We start from the raw sequence: 21,394 nt of genomic DNA on the forward strand, positions 1-21,394 counted from the left end.
CTTGGGACAACCCTCTTCTTTATGGGAACTACCCACGTAACAATCAGCCCATGCAAACACTGACCTGACCTGTCCCTTTAGTAATCTCAACTTGTACTTTTTGCCCTCATATTTCTTAGCAGTTCTTTTCATGATGGAAGTTCTTAATACAGTGTCCCCAGTGAATGTATCTTAGTCACACAGAGGATATTAAACTCTTTTCCTGCAATTTGAATTCCCAGGGAGAGTGCAGTTATCAATGTGTGCCTGGGCCTTTAAGCCACAAAAGCCTATTTGAGATACAAAAACCTTGGGTGTCTAACAAGGTTCCCGCAGGTCCCAAGGCAAATTCTTGGAAACCAAATGTGCATTTGGGGTTCTGGGACCTGCTCGCCAGGTTGCTCGTCGCATGGGCGGGATGCCATCATTGCAGGCCCAGTACTGCCCCCTTCTGTCCTTTTCCCATGAAGAGGGGTGGGGACAGACCACCTTGAGGTTACTGAACTGACTGAGGACAAGAGGAAGTAGTGGAATAGGCACTACAGTAAGCATGTTGAGTTATGACAACTGTAAGGGCCCATCCCTGCCCCCACTAAACGCAGGGGTCTCAAGACCGTGTGAAGGGGCAGTGTGTGCTTCCCACTGGAACACCGGCCCAACAACTGTCATTAACATTGAAAACAACTTCTGTCAAAGCCATTCACGTACCAGTGTCAATTCACAGAAGTGCACCAGCCAAACATGCCGTGCTGCCCAGATCCAGCCCCCACACTCGCGAGTTGGCCGGACAGCACTACTCTGGTTACACACTTGACCGTAGGGGCCTGAATTGTGTAGCACCTTTCATCTGTGACTTAGTCATTTCACAGGCCAAGCGACTCATCAAGTGAAAAATCAGGTTTATCCTTAGGCAGTTTTACCCAGGCAAACTGTAAGCATGTGTGCGTGCGCATGTGCACGCGGTAACTATTCACGTGTGGTATCTGTACATACGTATGTATATATTTCATTCACTTGTTCTCTTGAAAATAGCAACCAATAAAAAACCTAAAAAACCCTAAATTCAATCATCACTCTTTACAAAAATGTCCATTTCCCTTGCTTTGCTAAATCAATTCTTTTATCTGTCTCAGTGACATAAGACTTTTCCGGAGCAGCCAGTCATGACAGCTGAGAACAGTGACTTCACCCAGCTCTCTTACCTCCGCACACGGTCACGTACCTCCCAACCCCAAGGCACCACTCCCCCAGCGCGTGCGAGTATCTTATAAACAAGTATAAACCTCTATCAACAAGCATGCGCTAGGGTCATCTCTCTGAATCTATTTGTCTCCTGTTAACTTTCTGCACTGCCTGCCTCCAAACATGGTTAAGATTACTGCGTTACTTACCAAAACAGGAAGCTTTCCAAAAGCCACCCAAACAAGCATACCGCTTCTCAGATGAACCCTCAAGTTGTGCATAATTTAAAAAAACTGACCATGTAGGATAATGCTGTTTATTAAAAATATATTCAGGGAGAAGGGAGTCAGTGCATTTATGCAATTTTACATACACATCTGTAGTTTGAGGTTCCATTATTCCAACAGTTCATATAAATCACTGTTTCAGTTAAGAGAAAAAAATGCTTTACACAGGAGATCAGCAATTGGTTATAGGTTTGGTAATATGAGTAGACTTGTAAAAATAAAACCACCTCTTCCATTATTAAAGAATGTCTCCTTTATGCAGACAAGTCTTTAGAGTTAAGAACTTTTTCTTGCATAAGAATTAACTTGAAGTTCTTGGAAAAGAGCCAATCCTCCGTTTTTCTAGAAATATAAATGCTCTATTTTATCTGGAATTAGTTTCTTTTGAGGTAACAAAGGAAGCATTTTCAGTGATTTGTCACTAGGTTATCCTTTCCTGTGTATGCCAGCTTCTGCAACGTCAAACCTAAGACTCATACAAAAGCATTTTTCAGAAAATTAGAAATACAGAGCATGACATTTCCAAACGTTCTCATTACAGTAGGGAAAAATGGGTCAAAAAAACAAAGGCTGAGAGAAATTAATTCAAAGCTTGAGCCTCTCGCTAATGGGGAGTTAACCGCAGCATCCAGAACACCCCTGAAGGATCTAGTTTCCGAATGCACAATTATGTCTTCCCCCAGCAAGCCTCCTTTCTGAACCACATTTTTTTTTCTTGGAATACCAGACATTCCCATTTCCTGGGTTCAGAGCACTGACAGGAAGAGGAAACACAGCCTCAACACCTCATGAACCAGAGAAAGAGAAACCTCTAATTCGCTGGCGATAACCGTTGCTGTGGAAAATTAACACTTGGATCTAATTTCTTGGATATAGAGGCTGGGGCTTTGTCCCTCGGCCTACAGGATGCCCTCGGCAAGTACAGGAAGTGACCGGTCAGTTGGCAGCTGCACTACTTCTTTCCATGTTATGTACTAAACTCGAGAGGACAGCCAAATGCAGGCAAGAGGGCTTGGGCACCATCTTCTTTATAGACGCTACGGTGCAAGTCTCTGTCATTATGAACACAGTGAACCAGAGCGGGAGCACAGAGAGAGAAATCTGTATCCTTATGAGTAGCTGTGTCAAAGGTTTCCGCTGGATTTGGCTAAGGCATTCAGAACTCTCTCCATGTCTGTTCCCGTAAGATTACCTAAAGCTTACAATTCGCTTTTTTTTGGGGGGTGGGGGAATAGGGGGGCCAGGGTTGGGAGGAGGGGATTACATATAACTGCCTCTCCCTTCCTTCTAAAAATGAAATCATTAAAAATATGTTCTCATATACAAAGCAGATCAAATCAGTAAACTGTCTAAATGACACCACCACACACACACTGGGTGTTGGCTGCCACTAACATCTGACTGACTCCAGCTCAGCAAAATTAAAGGACAACAAAATTTCAAGTCACTACCCAACTGTCTATGTGTGTAAAGCATAATTAGAAATCGGTGCTTGTTGACAGGATTACTAAGCAAATAAATTTAAGGCATAACTGGAAGAAAAGCAAAAGAAGTTAATCCTTTTTCCCTACGATAAAATATTAAGGCCTCTGCTAAGAGAGATTGCTTTAATATGGGAAGAGTCTTCCTGCCCTCACTAACCAAGGGTCCCGCATACTGAGGAAGGGAGTAGGCTAAAGACGGAAAGCGTTTAAACAGGTAACTACTGACTCTGAAACACCTAAGCTCGAGTTGGATTCAAAACCATCAAATGTGCTCGTTAGACGCTGAGTTAATGAGGCCAAATCTGCCAGGGCCCCAACATGGATAAAATGTCAAATACAGATATTTTAATATGAAACATTACTTTGTTTATACACGTCTAAATTTTAACAATAGAACCCTGTTTTTAAAAAAATGAGGAACAAAATGCTACGTTCACGCAAAAATCTTTGTGCTTAGTTTGTAAAAAGGTATCAGAACAGTTTAAAACAAATCAGTTCATTCTTTTACACTAATTCCACTTGATGAAACTGCTCAGCTCCTGTGCTGTTATAACTGCAGACACAACTCACTTGTCACAGCCTCTGCAGAGACCAGGGAAACACAGCCCGAGCCCCTACAGCCCTGTCACTCTTGCTAGGGTCGCTGCCACATGGCGAAGGGCGTCCTCTGTGGGGAGGCTGCACATAAGGCCATTTACGTGTGAAATGACAAAGTAATCTAAGTAAAACAAACCACTATGTTGCTCTCCAGTGGTGAGATGGGGCACAAAGAGACTTCTACAGCAATTGAATAAGACTTTGGAACAGTCAAACAAAGAAATTGATTTCTCAAAGTTCAATATAAAAACAATTAGCTCATCTCTCATTTTCAAAAGAATTATGGAAATTCTCTCCAATTTACGCAACAGGCTTAATTTTGAACCTTAGGAAGAAAGGCGTCTCCTCCCATTTTCTCTCCACATTGTATGTTCTTCAAGTTGCCATTATAAATTCTTTGAGGAGTGAAATCAGCCATGACGCAGAATCATGGAGACGGAATGATTTACTTGCATTGAAATACATCTACACAACTGAAAGTTATGCATACAGCACAGAACTATAAACAAAAAGGTGAAGCAAACATTATTTATTTTCAGGTAAAAACATTAACCTGATGGATTATTGCAGATTTGAGAAATCAGCACATGAAACAACGGGACAGAAAGGGGCATTGCTTACAGGTACTTTCATCTGTGTGGAGACAGGCTGTGCTGCGCGGAGGGGGAGGGTAGAAGAAAGACTGTAACAAAAACTGAAAACAAGAACATGGGAGGAAAAAAAAACTTTTTTTGCTCTCGCTCTAAGAGGGAATGAAAACTGCTAATGTTGTTTAAAACTTGGCATCAATTCAAAATGGTCTGGCCACGTGGCCAGCCCCGGCTGCAGATGTTGCGACCCACACTAGACAATGAATGAATGCGCCCTCCTTGCCTTGTCTCTGCTTCAGGGCTGCTCTTGCTGGGAACATCATGTAAACAGTCCTAGTGTGTCACTGGGAAAAGCCAGTAATACCCTACAACTATGTTAAAACTAAGCTCTAAGAAAAGTCTACCTAGTTACAAAGGCTGAATTATATTGACAATATATGTCAACTCACTGACTTTTAAATTATGTCTTAATTTGAGAGAGAACATGGAACAACAAAAGCCCATGGCTAATGTAACAACTGTGTCATATACAAAAAAAAAGAATAAACTGTGTGAACTGCACAAACAATACATGAATGGGGAGAGAAAATTAGAGGGAAGTGAAAAGCACAGAGAGCTAACCTACTAAACTGGATTTGTCAAGTACGCGTGAGCTTTAATTTCTGTACTTATGTACAAGAGTTGTCTTTGGAGGAAACAAAACTGCAGACTTAGCTAGATGGATACACACAGCCCAGAATTAAACTGCACAGCGACATTTATTGTTTTAGCCTGGAAAAACATCCCTTTTTTTTAAATTTCACACAGCAAAGCAAGTTAAAAACTTCACTCATCAAATAAATGATAATTTAAACAAGAACTTGCTAAAGAAACCTCATCACAACAACATTTTAGGGCCTGATCACTTTAAGTCCATGGGCCATTAATGAATATCAACCAAGTGTCTCTTTTATAATCTGCAAGCCGTTTTTCCTACAAGGTGTAACATGTTTCCTTGCCTCAGGTGATACATTTAGAAAAGAACTCATGATTCTTTTTTTGCTGTAACAGGCAGACACTGCATTTCTTGGTGTGATCAGGAAAGATGGAACGACTGCTGCCCTTCTCTTGCTGCTATCAACAGTTTTTCCCGCATTATATCAATGTTTGAATAGTCCGGCAACTTCAGATAGTTCACACAAGTCATTACGGAGGGCAGAAAGTCATCCGGGTTTTCTGTTGACTCAAATGTCTTCCGGACAATTGTCAAAGGTGGATTCAAACTCCGGAAGCCTGATTTAGAGGGAAGAAAGAGACCGAGGAACTCAGTAAGTCGACAGGATGCACAGCAGCCAGCTCAGAGAACATTTTCTCAACCGTGAGAAGAGCCAGCCTGGAATCACAAGTGTCCCCTTTTCTATGCTGCCACCATCAGAAAACATGATACTGTTCTGCTGTATAGTATTACCACACACGCAAAGTATGTTTTCCTCCTTGGCAATTAGATCTACACATTCAATAGACATTTAGTGCATGGAACCTGGTATCTGCTTTATTTACCATAAAAAGTCATTGTATAACATGAAGGAAGGCACACAGTTCCTTATGCCTTTTGACTTTTAGAACAGAGTACCAAGTCATTGCTAATATGAGTATATCAGGACTCATTTCTGAAAAATCAGACTTCAGAATGCCTTCTCAGCGAAGAGCTTATAATGTGCAAATGTCTGAGAATTTGGATTTTCCCTAGAAAAGCAGCATTACATGTGTGCTAGTAAGCCTACCTCAATGTGTTTAAGACAATTCCTGTGAATTTCCCTGCCAGTGAGAGCTCTTAACAAAACAAATCGAAAACTTCAAAACATTATGGGATTGGAATAACTAAGAGGCATTATATGAAATAAAGAATATCCTGCTACTGGCACTGAAGTTTCACACACACTATACTACACACACACACACACACACACACAGTTAGGATAGATGCCAAGCACTAACAGTGTACCCACCTCCAACAGGCAATCTTGGGCTACCTGTCACAAACTGCAGAAATAACCTCTGCTGTTCATTATCAAAACTACTGAGAATCTCAAACAAAAACTTCACAGCCCGACTGCAACAGAAATAAATACACCAAGATTATTTCATCACATTAAAATACACTTTTGAACCATACCATATCATTGACTCTCACGATTTAGCAAGACATTGTTAAATTTAAGTGTGATTCCATATGAATTCACGTTACAATGTACTCTGAAATCACACTTGTTTTTGTCACAGCTAGGATTCAGATGGAACAACTACTGCTGGGACAAGTAAGACTTGTCTGGGATTGTACCGATACCTCCATTTTACAATATACAAAAACGGGGAACGGGATCACCCCTGTATTCCCTCCCTCTTTCCCCTCCCCTGCCCATTTTCACAGAAATACTTGAAAAAAGAACCCTTTGGATTCTAAAGTATCAGTCTTGAGAGAAACTAGGCCAAAAAATCAGAGAGCCTCCTTTAACAGACTTAAAAATGCCCCCCGCCCTTTATTGCTGTTTATAATATATACTTACATGCACTACCAAATTCTCGACTACAAACTGAAAACCTGGCAGATCCCAGCACTCACCTGTCGTGAGTGTAACCGTGATCTGGCCTGCAGCATTCCATCAGTGTCTTTGCGTCCCAAGTGTCTGCCTTACTGCCACACAAGAGCTGGTCCAGCTGTGTATTTAAAGAGGGGTAACCAATTACTAAATGGCTGTATAACTGAGTGAAAGTGCATACATGTTCTGTTTTGTAGTACCCAATATAAAGGTCTACATACAGCAAATAAGAGTTATCATTTTCGTATCAAAAACTTGCGCTTAGGACCTCTTTATATGATGTGCTCTTCTAACACATTTATAAATTTAATCTCCTCTTCAGTTGCACACTAATAGGCACTCTGCCCATTTGCAGAGACTGAGTTCTAGAGATGCCTTTAATGTCAAACAAAACACATGTGAGACAAACCCTGATTTAAGTTTTCCTAGAGCTTTTCATTTCTTTAGACTCCTTAACTTGATAACCTACCTCTAACCAGCGAGATTTTATAAATCCTGGCTTTTAGAAACAAAAGGGCACACAATAAGGGAAGCCAAGAGATAGAATACTGAGCTGGAGAGAGAAGTGGGAAAAGAAAGCTGAACTGAGACATAACAACTGAGTAGGTTTTCACTCTCTGTAAAGAGGAGCATTTATGCCATATGGTTGAGGTTGTATCAAGACCAACGAGCCATTACAGAATGAATATTAGGAAGCAAAAAATGCTCTTGTGTCCTTGGAAATATCAAACATCAGTTTCAAATTTAACTATCTTTCCTCTGGTTAACCGCCCATTTGCAGAAGGACTATATACTTTTGAGAAAATCCAATTCAGGGCATATATCTACTCTATGTGTCACTCACTGCCAGGTACTTTACGTATCCTGCTCAGTAAGACAGAGATTACCCCAATTTTAGAGATGAGGTAGATAGATATAGTCATTTGGCTAATTAGTGGGGACCTGGATTCAATTCGAGCACCAACACTGCTGCTTTCAATTCTAGATGACATTTAGTGCCTAAAAATGCCAGGTATGCCACACACATCAGTAAGCAGCAAATCAAAGGGGACATAAAAATAATTGAGATTAAAATACTAAGTTATTAAAAGATTTCCAGATTTAGCCAGTAATGAATGTGTATTCTAAAGCTAGTATTCAAATATTAAACAAAAAGGTTTCCAAACGGGGGAAACTAACACCTTCTAGACTCTTTCTATGACATCTCACTACCAGTAAGTATATGTAGTTTCTTCAGACTGCTAGAAAACACTGTGCACGTAAACTTTTTTTCCTTTTCACAAGTCTTCTGTGAATTTGCCAATTCCAGTTCCTGAAAACTTCAAGGACTAACTTTAATCTTGAAACAAAGTCTCATATAATCCAAGAAATCAAGTCCCAAAGCAAAATGGTTCAACCTCCTCAGTCAATCAGTTTCGTTACTGGGCCGGCCCGTGGCTCTTCCCTCCAGCCACAGGAGGACAGAAACAAAGTCCTGTTCTCCATCGGGCAGCATCCTCGGCGTCCAGCTGACTATGATGCTACGCTTAATCACACATGACCTTCACTCCCTAATATTTAATATTTATTATATTTAATATAATTCATCTTATTTATACAACATAAAATATATTACATTTATATTATATTTAATGTTTAATATTCTTTCTCGCTCTGGAAATAATCTTATCTTTTCCAAACATCCACCCCTTGCTCCCAAAACGCCCATTTTTTGTTTGCAACAATGAGTCTTTGACTAACGAGCACAGAGACACCCCACTAAGGTAATATGGGTATAGGCTAGAAGTGACCATTCTTTTAGACATAAGCTACTCACTTCTTCTGGGTAGAAGTACTGAAGATGACTGAGTGGGAAGACGGATTCAAATCCATCTCTGAATGAATCAAATTGCCTGGAAACGCCTTCATTTAGTGCCCAGAATATAACCAGCTGCAAAAAGAAAAGTCTTTTATAAACTGAGACAAGATTCAAGTCTTGGCAAAATACAGTGAAACATCCTTCATGATTAACTTAAAAAACAAGAACAAAAACATGTTACTAAGTTTTTAAGATAGCTCCCAGAAAACTACCTAAGTAAAGGATCAATCAGATCAACGTCTAATTTGGGACCTGGCCAATAAGAAAATGTAAAAACTGCCATGTGCATTTATATTTAGTGTGTTTTCAAATTTTCATTTACATCAAATTCCTATGGTATAGAGTTATATATTCCTTTGCCAGATGAGAAGCAGATGAGAATTTCCCAAAGGGATAAAATGTCATTGAGAATTAATGTTTCAAGGTACACAATTAATTACCAACTCTTCGGTGTTTTTAATTTTTAAGGTCAAATTTTTAGCTCTAAATTCTGCTAAGTTCTTAGAACCCAACCATTCTGCAGTGTCTCCACCTAGAAAACGGCAAACTGGAAACGCAGTCACGTGAGGCTGAAGGGTAAGAGAGGCATCTGTTACTGGTCCATCATTATCTCGTCATCATGACTCTGACTAACCGAATGGGTGTAGAAATAGAGGACATACTCAGATAAAAATTTTTAAAAAGTGTTTCTGACAGAAAACTCAAAGCATTATTGTAAATTATTTTCAGAGAACCTTAATCTGGAGATTAACTCATCATTTACCCAGGAAACTGAACGATTAGCCTTCTCAAAGTTAGGAGAAGAAATAGGTAGTAGTGGAAAACAGTCCTACTGGGTATTAAAGGGATTACTCATGAATCACAGAAATGTTGGGTGGATGAGTAGTATCTGAGGTCCTCCTCTCTTCTCTCTCAAACTGATGAAGAAAACAAGAGTTGAAATTTTTCAGCAGTTCTATCTAAAATTCCACAGCAAGTCAGTGAAAAAGTGAGGTATAGGTGGAGGAGGTATTTTATCTTGAACCCAATGCTCTTTCTACTCAATGTCAGGAATAAACCAAAAGAAACTTTTCAAAAAAATAGTAATAAAGCTCTACATTGAGTAATTTGTACTCAATATAAAATCGTTTTTCCTTAATTTAGCAAATATAGTCAAGGAGCGTGAATTAATCATTTGAAAAGCCTCACCAAACCCATAAACATGGTGCTGGCGCGCACACATGCATATGTGTGTGCGTGAGACAGAATGCTGTCAAGTTAACCGGCTTGATAGAAACACAGAAATGCAACTTAGTGAGAACACAAGTGATGGCTCTTTTTCACTGATTTCTTCTTAAACTGTGATGAAATGTGATGTTATTAGATAATATTCAAGCTTGTGGATAGCAAATTCAAGATTATATGTCAAGTATTGGGAACTACCTGACATGTTCTCTCAAGAGCAAACAGAAGGTAAGGCCTGAAAAGGTGAAGTTCAGGCAGTGATCCCAGGGATCAAGTGTCAAACCCATTGGTGTAGGCGGCTGGCGGACACGGCCTATGCTTACCTGACAGGCCCTTCCCTCTCCCTCCAAGCAGTTCCCACAGGCACAGCCCTGCCTCACCCCAGACGGCCTTCCTCCCAGAGAATGCTGCATTACATACTCTCAGATACTCCTCGAGATTGTGGATAGTGACTGGTATATCTTTTCCTCCTTTCTTCAGTTCGATGTTGGGAAACCCTGGCAGAGTAAAATCCAATCCTAGATCTTCAACTGAACAGCCATTCATAGTCAGGGTTTCTAATGCATATCGTAGACTCTCTTTGGTCTAAACGAAAGGGAAGGGGGGTGTCAAGCACAATAATTCATTCTATTATGTTTTTGTTTATAAGACATATGCTAACACATTTTACAGGCTCCTTTAGCTTTTAGACTATTTCTTTATTCTCTTTCAGTTATAGTCTACACATGAACAAGTCACTGAGATCACAAAGGAAATCATCTTAAGACCTTCAGAATCTAACTACCTTTATATGGGACACAAGATCTCGAGTGTTCCTCCACAATGAGTTGTTTGCTGTTCAATTTGATCATACTCAAACCAGATTTCACAGAAAGGCCATGGTTCTTTGCATAATGGTCAATTAAGAGCGTGTGCTCTAGAGTCAGACACACTTTTCATAAATTCTAGGCTAATTTAATGAATCTAATGCATGTATAAAGCAATTACTGAGTAATACAACAGTTTAGAAACTGTAAATACAAATAATACACATAATGCACTACGTAGTAACAGCATTTAACTTTTTATCTCTGCAAAAGTCAAGTCTATAGAATATTCTCCAGATTCTTCATTCAATCATTTCAGGGCTGGAATAACAAATACGTATATCATACAGTAACACTACGGTGAAAACAGGTTACAATAAAATTCTAAGAAAAGTCAACTCATAGTCTAACAAACTAGAAAAGGCCAGGAAATGCTAATTATTAAATTAGTCCTTTTTTTTTTTTGAAGAAACTAAAAGCTGCTTAGGATTCCAGGTAATTCAAAATACAGAGGAGGTGGCAGCATTATTTAAGATTAAGGAAAAATATAGTTGTTGAAAATGATGTCCACTTTTCCTTCTCTGTAAAAACCCACGTTTATGTTTGTTTCAGGTACATCATTTATGGCACCAAAAGAAGGCTTTTCATTTTACATTTGAAGTATTCTTCAGCAGAAAGATGAAAAACTGAAAATTTTAAAAGCTGTCCATTTGAATGTCCTCCCACTGGAAAGCTATCAAAATTATCCCCACCCCACCCCACCCCCTTGTAACAGACCAAGGCAATCACTGCTATGCTAATAGGAAGTCTCTTCTCCCATAACTACTTAAGAAATATCTTCTTTGTAAAGATTTTCATTACAAAATGGTATCACTGATAGGAATCTAGAATACACAGTATGTCCTTGCACTGTTTAAAAGGAATTCACTGTTTCTCTGAAACTTACCTATTAAATCAAAAGCTAAGCTTCAGCCCATTTCCCATCTATCTTTCAAAACCTTGAACTAGCTAACAGAATGTCAGTCAGTACAACTTGCTCCATCTGTGTACTTTATAAAATGATGGGGTGAACTGTTTTGGAATACCACCACTCCTCATGCTCTGGCTGAAAGTTGGTTAATACAGTAAGTTGGTTTCTGTGCTTTTTATACTTTTAAAATGACAGCATCAGGAATAATCTAGACTAGAAGAAGAGAATCAGGGCAGCATGCTGCATTGGAGACAAGGATCCAGAACAGAACTTGCAGAACATGTACGACTACAAGCTCAGGACTAAGCAGCCTAGGATGGAATTCCAGCTGCCCCACACTGTAGGTATGTGCCCTTGGGCAGCAGGTTACTCAACCATTTGCCCTTGGTTTCTCAAGTATGTAACAGGGATAGCAGGTAAATACCTAAGCCTCACCAGCTTTGTTGTGGATTAAATGAATTAACATATGCAAGGCACTGGGAACAGTACTAAGATTTTACTTTCTTTCCTCACCCCCCTCAGCCCTGCCCACACACACTTTTTTTGGCCATTATTTACCTAAAAGATGATCCTGAATAAGACTGTAGTAGTTTAACATTTATGAAGTTGCTAATTGTAAACTGGTTCTCAAACTCCTAATACAATTATCGTATGGAAAAGATGGAGTTGGCCCTTTAAATACCATTTCCTTAATAAACTTTTTTCCAAAAATCACCAATTAATATGGGGGATAAGATTAATTCCCTTACAAATCATCTTCTTCCATGACAAAAAGGCATTCTAAAACCCCCACCTGTCTGCTGTATGCTCTTCATCTTATCAAGAGATGTGACAGTTTCTCTCGCTACAGAATCTCACTCTCTATTCTTACTTTACATAATTTAAGAAACGGAAGCTGATTTAACATTGGTCCATGTGACCTGCCCAAATGTAAGCTATTTGAGTCTGTTACTTTTTTAATACAACTTTGTCTTCTCCAAATGTCAGATACAGAGACACTATTAATCTCAGACTGAGTCAAATGACTTTCGAATCTATTGTTAATATATGTAAATGCCCTGATACACAACACCCATATAAAATTGAACAAACAAGACCCCTTGGTTCAGTTAGGAGTGTATTTTATTTGCTAATCAAGCTGTTTACTACTCATCACCTGCTGTTATTGTAGGTCATCTTACCCACTGTGAAATCATGTTTCAGTTATAATTTTAAAAAATTAAACTCTTCTAAAATAATATTTTAATATTAAATAACTATGTCAAATACAAACTACTTAACAAAGACCTCATCCTTCTACAATAAGAAACTGATCCACTTAACCGTTTCCTCATCTTATAAACCTACCTGGGATTTATCTTGTTCAAGTCTTTTCTTCTGTCTGACAATGTCTTCTAGGTGATACACTGATCTGGCTACAACGGGGTCAATGTCAAACAAATCATGCGATGTCAGTGAAGTTTCTTGCCGCAGCATCCATTTATAAAAGGGTAAGCCAAGGGGAAGGTCCACCTGCAAGGGAATATGCAAAATATTTTAACAGTCACTCTCAGCTTCTAGAATTGCCTCCATTCTATAACTGACATTTTAAGAGGTCATTTTAAAAGGTCAGTAATCCCAAGGGGAAAAATATATTTAGGAACTATTTCACTCATATGAAATTGCACCATTTAAATTCAATCTGGGGCCCTGATTTGTGAACATTTTGGAATAGTTAAGAATCCTATTTAAACAATGACCTTATAAAGGAATTTTTCAATGATGGACATATATTCTCTATATAGGGCCCCACTATCAAGAGATGTTGAGAGGAATCTTACTCTATTTGGGGCCAAGTAAACTTAATTCCACTGTAGTCCTGTATTATTGCGTATTTGGAAGCAAGAGAAGTTAAAAGAACCAAAATTAAAATTTAAAAAATTGAATTTCTAAAATAACAGCTCATTCTTGTTACAGTGAACTTGTAAGCTTGTGAATTTGACATCAGATGAAAATGTCTTCCACATCTGACAAAATAGCTCAGAAAATGTGAGAAGAGGAAATGAAGTCCAGAAATATTCAAACTTCTGTGAATACTGATTTCTGTGGTAATTTCAACTCCAGCATTACTGGCAATTGACTGCAGTTTACTCAAGCTTTGCTACTGAATTAAAAAAATCTCATGTCACACACTCTAGAAATACATAATTAAAACCACCCTTCATGTCGCCTGACTCTGAACTCTTGCTACTAAAGAAACAGGCCACACAGACTGGCGCTTGGGCCTCACCCTGAACTACTGAATCAGAACTGGCTTGTGCAACAAAACCCCAAGTAATTCATATGCACATTAACGCCTGTGAAGCACTGTTTTAAAATTCAGCATTAAGGGATGCGGTACTTTCATAGAACACAGGTACAAAAAAATTACAGAACAACCATCTTAAACTTACCAATCGGAAATCCATGATAGCCTTGGCCATTAATTTTCCTAAGAAGCGAAACTTCATCTTAACCTTTGCGATATGAGCTGGCTTAGCTGTCCTACCAAAAGGAAGCGCAAACAGGCCCTGGAGGTTTTGAATATACTTGGTCCCTTCTTGGTTTCCTGTGAAATGAGCAAGTCACCAAACTTTAGATGCTCTTTCTCAAAACAAGACAAAACCCGGTAACACTAAGAACATTTAAGAAATTCAGTATTCTCGAAATCAGGTAGGTCATGGAATGAAGTCTTCTAGAGCTGGAAGGGTCTCCCTTATTTGTTAAGGAGAAAACAAAGGCTGAAAGAAACTAAGGTCAGAGGGCATAGCACGGTCCCCTGGTAGAAGTTAAACATTTAATGAATTGCAAGGGCCCTCTACCTGATCTGAGGAACACAAACTGACTGACTCACAGATTCATTACCTTTTGGATTGCTAAGAGTTACTTCTTCACCTCTCCAGAGACCCAAGTCAGCTCTCTGCAGTTCCTGAGATACAAGTGCATAAAACTCCAGTGTAGGCCCAAGACCTGTACCAACCTACAGAAGAACAAAAGTAGAACAATTTCAAACTTGAGAATTTGCACTGCTTTTTTAAACCTGCCACCCTCTTGGCAATGTGGATGCTAACAGCCACTGTTTATTAGGACGCAGTAGAGATTATTTCCCAAACTGTCCGGATTGTATTCATCCAGCCTCGGTCACCTGGTACAAGAACCACAACTCTTCCTTATTTCCTACTCCCACGGCCCCAACATTTTCACAGTACACTTATTAAAGTACTATTCTAACTGTGTATCTTACCCTCAGGGACGCAGATGGCACTGCCTGCACATGGATCTCTCTCCCATTCTTGTTTTGATGTTCGGTGAACTGCTGCCCTGAAACCAGCTCAAATGTCACCTCCTCAGGAGACGCCTCATCGGCCCAGTTTCTCTGCTCATTTTCTTTGGCCTTACATTTCCGCTACTTAAGTAGTCATCACATGACACTGTCACCATCTCATGATCTGTGTGCATCTCTCACCTGAAGGTAACTTTTATTTCACCTCTGTGTCCGCTATAGTGCACGGGCACACACCAGCCATTTAGCAGAGGTTTGTCAGATAAAGCACAGGCAGTGGAAGGTCTGACCACATACTAGCAGCCACCTGTCCACGTTAGCCTCAGGGAGGACGTCAGTGCTTCTCCAGCCCCATGGAGCACTGGAATCTCTTGAGACCTTACCCATATGCAGATGATGGGGGTGGACATGTCCTGAAGATTCTGATTTGGTGGGTCTGCTTTACAGCCTGAGCATTGGGATTTTGAAACAAGGTCCAAAGGTAACTGTACAGCCTTGAATGAAAAGCCCTGCTTCACGAGAAACATGATCCTGGGGTAGTGTTCACAGCCTAGTTCTTCCTTCGTGTTCTATCAAGGTTCTACCAGCTCAGACCACACATTAGGTATGCAGCTAATGACAAGGTAATACCACCGTTTACAGGCTAAATCTAACCATAGTTTTGTCAAGAAGCTATATGAAAGCTATATTAAATAATAGGCATTCGTTTACCATTATAGTTACTTAAAAAAAGTATCCACACTAGTTTAAAGATCCGATGTAGTCCACCAAAGGTTTAACTCGCACTTTCCCAACAGTGATGTGCTGGGACTTGGTGACGCTTTCTGGATCCACCTCTATCCCATTGTTAGTAAATGGCATCAACATTCAGCCCTGCTCCAACCCAAACCTGGGAGCCGTCCATGGCTCTTCTCGTTCTCACCCCCCACATTCCAACCCATCACTACACACTGTAAGCCCCACCTTCAAAACATAGTCTAAACCAGTTACCAGCATCATCTCTTATCTCGCATTCTCGGCATCTCACACCTACTCTCCCAGCGCCAAAAGGGAGCCTTACAAAACCTAAGTTCATCTCATTCCTCTGCACGTGCACCTGCGAGGTTTCCCATCTCAGTCCAGCAGAAGTCAGGGTCCCAGCACCGCCTGCTCTGATCCCTCCCATCCAACTCTTACTTCAAGCCAGGAATCTGCCAACAGACAGCAACGACTCACCTCTGCTCAAATGTCACCTGAGACCACTCTATTCCCTCCCCATCATGATCCACCTTCTGATTTTACTTTATGTTTATCTTATGGCCTAACACACATATGTGCATGAGTGTGTATGTATTAGCCTCCCAGAACTAAAAGAAAAGCTCTATGACGATGGAGACTTTTTGTATATTTTGTTCTTCCCTGAATCCTGGGCACTGGAGGAGAGGAAAGAGGGGAAGGAGGAGAGAAGCGAAGAGAGAAAAGAATAAAACTGCAGTAACATCTGGTATCCACCAGAGGGTGCTTCAAAGCCAGTTAGTTCTTTCTTCCTGTAGCGTCTTTATCCTAGGCTAAGTAGCAATGACAGATCAGATCAGTCAACTTCTTTCATCCTTTCTAAAGGTAAAACAAGACTTAAAATATTGAATGACACAGTATCACTGTAAACACTTTCATCACAGCAAGTCTCTGTGAGGGTGGAAGGACCAGGTCACTCACACATGCTCATGCCATTCATTGACCCCTATCTTGGGCCCAGGCAGCAGCCCTGTAGATCAACCTGATCTTTTCAGGGATCTTCGTTCTACTCAACCAGTTCATTAAAAAGGTGGGTACTTTGGCTTTGCTTCATTTGTTTTTAAAGGAAGAAAAAGCATAAAACTCTAAGAAACAAAAATAGAGTAAAACAAAAAATCTGACACTTGTCTTATTTAAAACTTTCAAAGTCTTTTTTCTTTCAAAACTTATATACTTACTATGTGACAACATTCTGTTTTACTCATTTGATCATTCTAACAATATGAGGTAGCTTTCTTTATCATGCCCTTTATTGAGGTATCGAGTTTACATGTAACTTACCCAACTTGATACAGCTAGTAACTGGCTCCAGTGCACACTCCTAACCTTCCACCTTCCCTGAAGGCTGGGCATTGGTAGCCCCAATCCCTGGGGCTTGGCTTGGGTGACTTTCTAAGCCCAGAGGCTGGTTTAGTTTTTCCCTGGCTTATCAACCATCCCTATTCAACACGAAGCCCATTTTTATCGGACATTTTGTTTACGATGCCTCTTTAGTTGTTAGAGAGTCTTCCTAACGGCCGCCAGCTGCTTTGTATGGTTGAATCTGACTTACAACCTGAGGCTTTATGCATACACACAGCTAGCACTCCTCCCAACCCATCCTCCCAATGATGTCGGCTCTTGGAATCTTTTTCAGAGTCAATAGGTTAAGACTCATCATGTAAGATGCAACATCAACAGAGTCATGAGGAATGAGAAAAGATATTCCTGGCAAAAGAAAAATATGCTGGAATAAGAAAGTAGAAAACTTGTTTAAATAAACTAAGCAGACCAAAGATCTTGCAGATTTATGAGTAAGAAATTTGGGCGTGTAAACATGTAAGAACTGTGTCCTCTGAGCAACAGACATGATCAGGGTGGATCTTCAAAAGAAGATCCAAATTTCTTATCCCAGCAGTCAAGCTCCCCGTTCCGCCTTCTCCCCTCCCTCCCGCCCCTTCCAGAGCAGGCAGCCCTCCTACCACTCAGCAGCAAGCCCAATTCTTCGCTCAAGCCTCATCCTTGGATCCCTTACCTCTCCCCGCGTCCATTAAGATCATACATGAGGGCTTCCCTCTCCTCACAGCCTTCCCCACACACTATTGGGATAGTGCCACTTGTCTGAAAGTCTCATTCACTTGGTACCTATACCCATTTGCCACACCTGTTTGTGCCTCTGTCCTGTGTCTCCACAACACTGTAATCCTTTGAATGCAGCAATTCTGCCATAACAATGGGTCCCTAGCAGGCTGTATACTTCCCAGTACAAAACTACTTAAAATTTTAATTTTGATGACAGTACTTTTAAGTTAACTTTCAAAGTCTTAATGAGAAGAAGACAATGAGTGAAAAATCAAAGTCATGATTAAAATTATTTGGATAACTACACACTGTATTCGCTAGATTAAACTGCTAAATCTATATGGTACTTACCATGAGCCAGGCACTATTTAATTCTTCACAATATGAAACCCAATCACAACCCCTGAGGTCATACTGTAAGCCACGTTATAGACAAGAAATCGAGGGGCAGAGTTGTTGGCTATTATACATAAATAATCTGTATGGTCACATTCACGCTATAAGGCAAAGTAAGTAGTTGTGATGAAGACTAATGGCCCACAACGCCTGAAATATTTACTACCTGGCCCTTTACAGAAAAGTTTCCGAAGCCCTGGGTCTACAATAATCCTAAATAGTGTATAAAAAGGTTATGAGACCGATAAATTTTATCAAAGTCACAAAAAACAATGTTAATATCTAAACATCAACTGTATTTCTACAAAATAATATCAATTGGAAACTAAAATGAAAGAAGAGGACTGTTTTCAACACCATCAAAAAACATTAACTATTTAGGGAGAAATTTAAGAAAATATGTGCACAAAAGACCTCTAGACTTAAGCTGTAAAGCATACTGACAGGAATTAAAGAAGACGTAAAGAAGTGAGAGGCTGCACTGTGTTCATGGATTAGAAGACTTAATAGTGTAAATGTCAATTCTCTCTCAAATTGAGCAAGATTCAACATAATCCCTATCAATATCCTGTAGAATTCTGTAGCATCAGGGCAAGCTGATTCTAAAATTACACGGAATTACAAGGGGTTGAAAATAACCAAAACAATTCTGAAAAAGAAAAACAAAGTTGGAGGACTCAAGCTACCTGATTTAAAGACTAAATATAAAGCCACAGTAATCAAGAGAGTATAGATTAATAAAAAAGAAAAGAAAATCCAGAAACAGACCCAAACATTCATAATCAAATGATTTTCAACAAAAGTACCACAGTAATTCAACAGGGGAAAGTATGGTCATTTCAAACAAATGGTGCTGGAAAAAATGATTAGCCTGTGTTTAGAAAAAGAGAAAAAGAAGCTTAACCCTTATTTTCTACCATAGATTAAAAAAATAACTCAAAGCAGATCACAAGCCTAAATATAAAAAAACTCTAAAACTCCTAAAAAACACGCAAGAAAAAAAATATTTGAAACCATGGACTAGGGAAAAATTTCTTGGGATCCAGAAAGCACAAACCAGAAAAGAAAAAAGAAAAAAATGATAAACTGGATTTCATCAAAAGTAAACTTCTGTTCTATCAAAGACATTTCATAAAGAAATAAAACTATAAACCACAGTTTGGAAGAAAATATCTGCAAAACACTTATCTCAAAAAGGATTTGTATCCAGAACATATAAAGAACTCAACAACTCAATGATAAAATAAAAACCCAATGAAAAAGTGGGCAGAATTCTTAGACGGTTCTCCAAAGATATATGAATGACTAATAATAAAGAATGAAAAGATAAATCAGTATCATTAATCATCAGAGAAATGCAAATTAAAACCATGGTAAGATATCACGATAAATCCACTAGAATAACTAAAAAAGACTGACAATACCAAGTGTTAGTTTGGTGAGCACATGAAGCAACTGAAATTCACATGTTACATTACTGGCAGAAAGGAAAATGGGACAGCTACTTTGGAAAAGTTTGGTGTTTTCTTTTAAAGTTAAAACATTTACTAACTAAATGACTTAGCAATTCAACCTTGAAGTAGTTACCCAAGAGAAAAAAATACACATCTACACAGAGACATGTACATAAATGTTCACAGCAGCATTATGCCTAAGAGTCAAAAACCGGAAACAACTCAACGTGCATCAATTGGTAAACATATTATGGTATATCCACATAATGATGATTACTATTAGTAATAAAAGGAAACAAATTGATACATGCAACAACATGGATGAATCTCAAAAGCATTGTACTGAGAAGAGTAACACAAAAGGTTACATGCTGTATGATCTATTTATTATCATATCCTAAAAAAGACAAACCTATAGGGACAGAAAACTGATCAGTGGTTGCTAAGGACTGGGGGTGGAAGAAGAACCACTGCAAGGTGGTTGAAGAGAATGTTTTACGGTGATGGGATTTTTTTATCTTGATGTGGTAGTGGTTACAGACAGTGTACATCTGTCAACATCTCCAAAGTGTGCATTTATTCTGAATAAGCTGTATCTCAGAAAACCTGGTTTTTAAGAAAAAGCAGTTCATTTTGAAGGTTGTATTTAAAACATCCATTTACTTTATCAACCTAAAGATTACACAAACATTTGTTCTTATGCCAGGGGAAAAAATACTGTCTTTTATCAAACAATTTAACCTCAAAAAATGGAGAATTTAAAACAAATTATTCAACAGAAAAACAGACCAAATCTCAAGTTTTTAGATAAATTTTCCAATATCTTTTAGAATTTCATTGGACGAAGAAAAAATTCTAATGACATTCTTATCAAGAGTACAAATCATGCTAAAACTGTCAACAGACTCATAGGCTCACCTCATTTTCATACTGGATTTCTAACATGGCCCGTGAGCTGCCCAGATCCTGCATCACAGACTCAGCTTGTTTTAGCAGCTCCTCTCTGTTCACAGTTCGCTACAAAAGAAAGTACAAATGTGAGGACGCTAAACTCACATGACACTTTAATAAACAGGTGGCATTTCTCGAAGTGCAAAAAAAATCAATTCGATTGTTAACAAATTATTTCTTTTAAAAAAGCATACCTCAAAAAAGGTTAAGTAGTAGCTGCATCACTACAAACATCGACAGCATCCTGGCGTACATGAAGAAAAGCTAGAAGTGTGATTATTGTCTTAGCCCAAGGCAAGTTCAGAAAATTCAAGTTGGAGAAGAAAGGATCTGTGTAACTTTGACAAACATCAATGCAATTCAGGGCTGCAGCTTCATGGAATCTCCCTGGGTACATTTATAGTTAGATGGTGAAGAAACAAGAGTGGAGGTGACAGGTGAGCTGGAAACCTACTGGCTCTGATATGCAGAAATCCCACAAGCATGACTGCAAACATCTGCTAATGAGCTTCATGGGAATGAGGAAGGTTTTGGTAGATTTCCAAATTCTACCAACACCATTGGTTAATGGAATCCTAATGATACAAATAAAGATAGGAAGAGTGAAGTGTTTTTTGTTTTGTTTTTTTAAGTATAATCTTTTTTGTTTTGCTTTTCATTCTTCTACTCCTTTTTTATGCCATTTCTAATGGCCCTTATGAGACTTTTGGAGATAAAGCTTTTCAGAGACAGAGTCGAGTAAGAATCCCCAGCAAGAACGAGACAAAAGAACAGAAGTCCTGGGTACAAGGCAGTGTGGTGTCAGAAGTGTAGGACTGGGTCTCAGACTGAAAAGGCTCAGAGCTGTGTGTTTCACAGCTATGAATGTGGAGCCAAGATTAGAAGCACAGGCAGATGAAGT

The 21,394-nt window shown here is 39.2% G+C and overlaps 1 protein-coding gene across 28 annotated transcripts in view; it reads right to left on the bottom strand.

Annotated features, from left to right (window-relative positions):
- Positions 1-4,043: 4,043 nt before the first annotated feature.
- TRIP12 (thyroid hormone receptor interactor 12) overlaps positions 4,044-21,394 on the bottom strand; it is a 138,092-nt gene continuing 120,741 nt past the window's right edge. For all 28 annotated transcript variants that reach the window (XM_074314508.2, XM_074314592.2, XM_074314570.2 and 25 more), the window contains 9 exons: positions 20,461-20,559; positions 14,440-14,554; positions 13,989-14,143; positions 12,904-13,068; positions 10,201-10,365; positions 8,515-8,628; positions 6,722-6,816; positions 6,108-6,211; positions 4,044-5,391 (listed from right to left, as the gene is read on the bottom strand). In XM_074314508.2, coding sequence (XP_074170609.1) covers positions 5,195-5,391; positions 6,108-6,211; positions 6,722-6,816; positions 8,515-8,628; positions 10,201-10,365; positions 12,904-13,068; positions 13,989-14,143; positions 14,440-14,554; positions 20,461-20,559 — 1,209 coding nt within the window. In that variant the 3' untranslated portion in view covers positions 4,044-5,194. The remainder of the gene's footprint in view (positions 5,392-6,107; positions 6,212-6,721; positions 6,817-8,514; positions 8,629-10,200; positions 10,366-12,903; positions 13,069-13,988; positions 14,144-14,439; positions 14,555-20,460; positions 20,560-21,394) is intronic.

This window comes from Rhinolophus sinicus, chromosome 17, assembly GCF_057876585.1.
Source record: "Rhinolophus sinicus isolate RSI-liver-muscle chromosome 17, RSI-T2T, whole genome shotgun sequence".
Taxonomy (NCBI): Eukaryota; Metazoa; Chordata; class Mammalia; order Chiroptera; family Rhinolophidae; genus Rhinolophus; species Rhinolophus sinicus.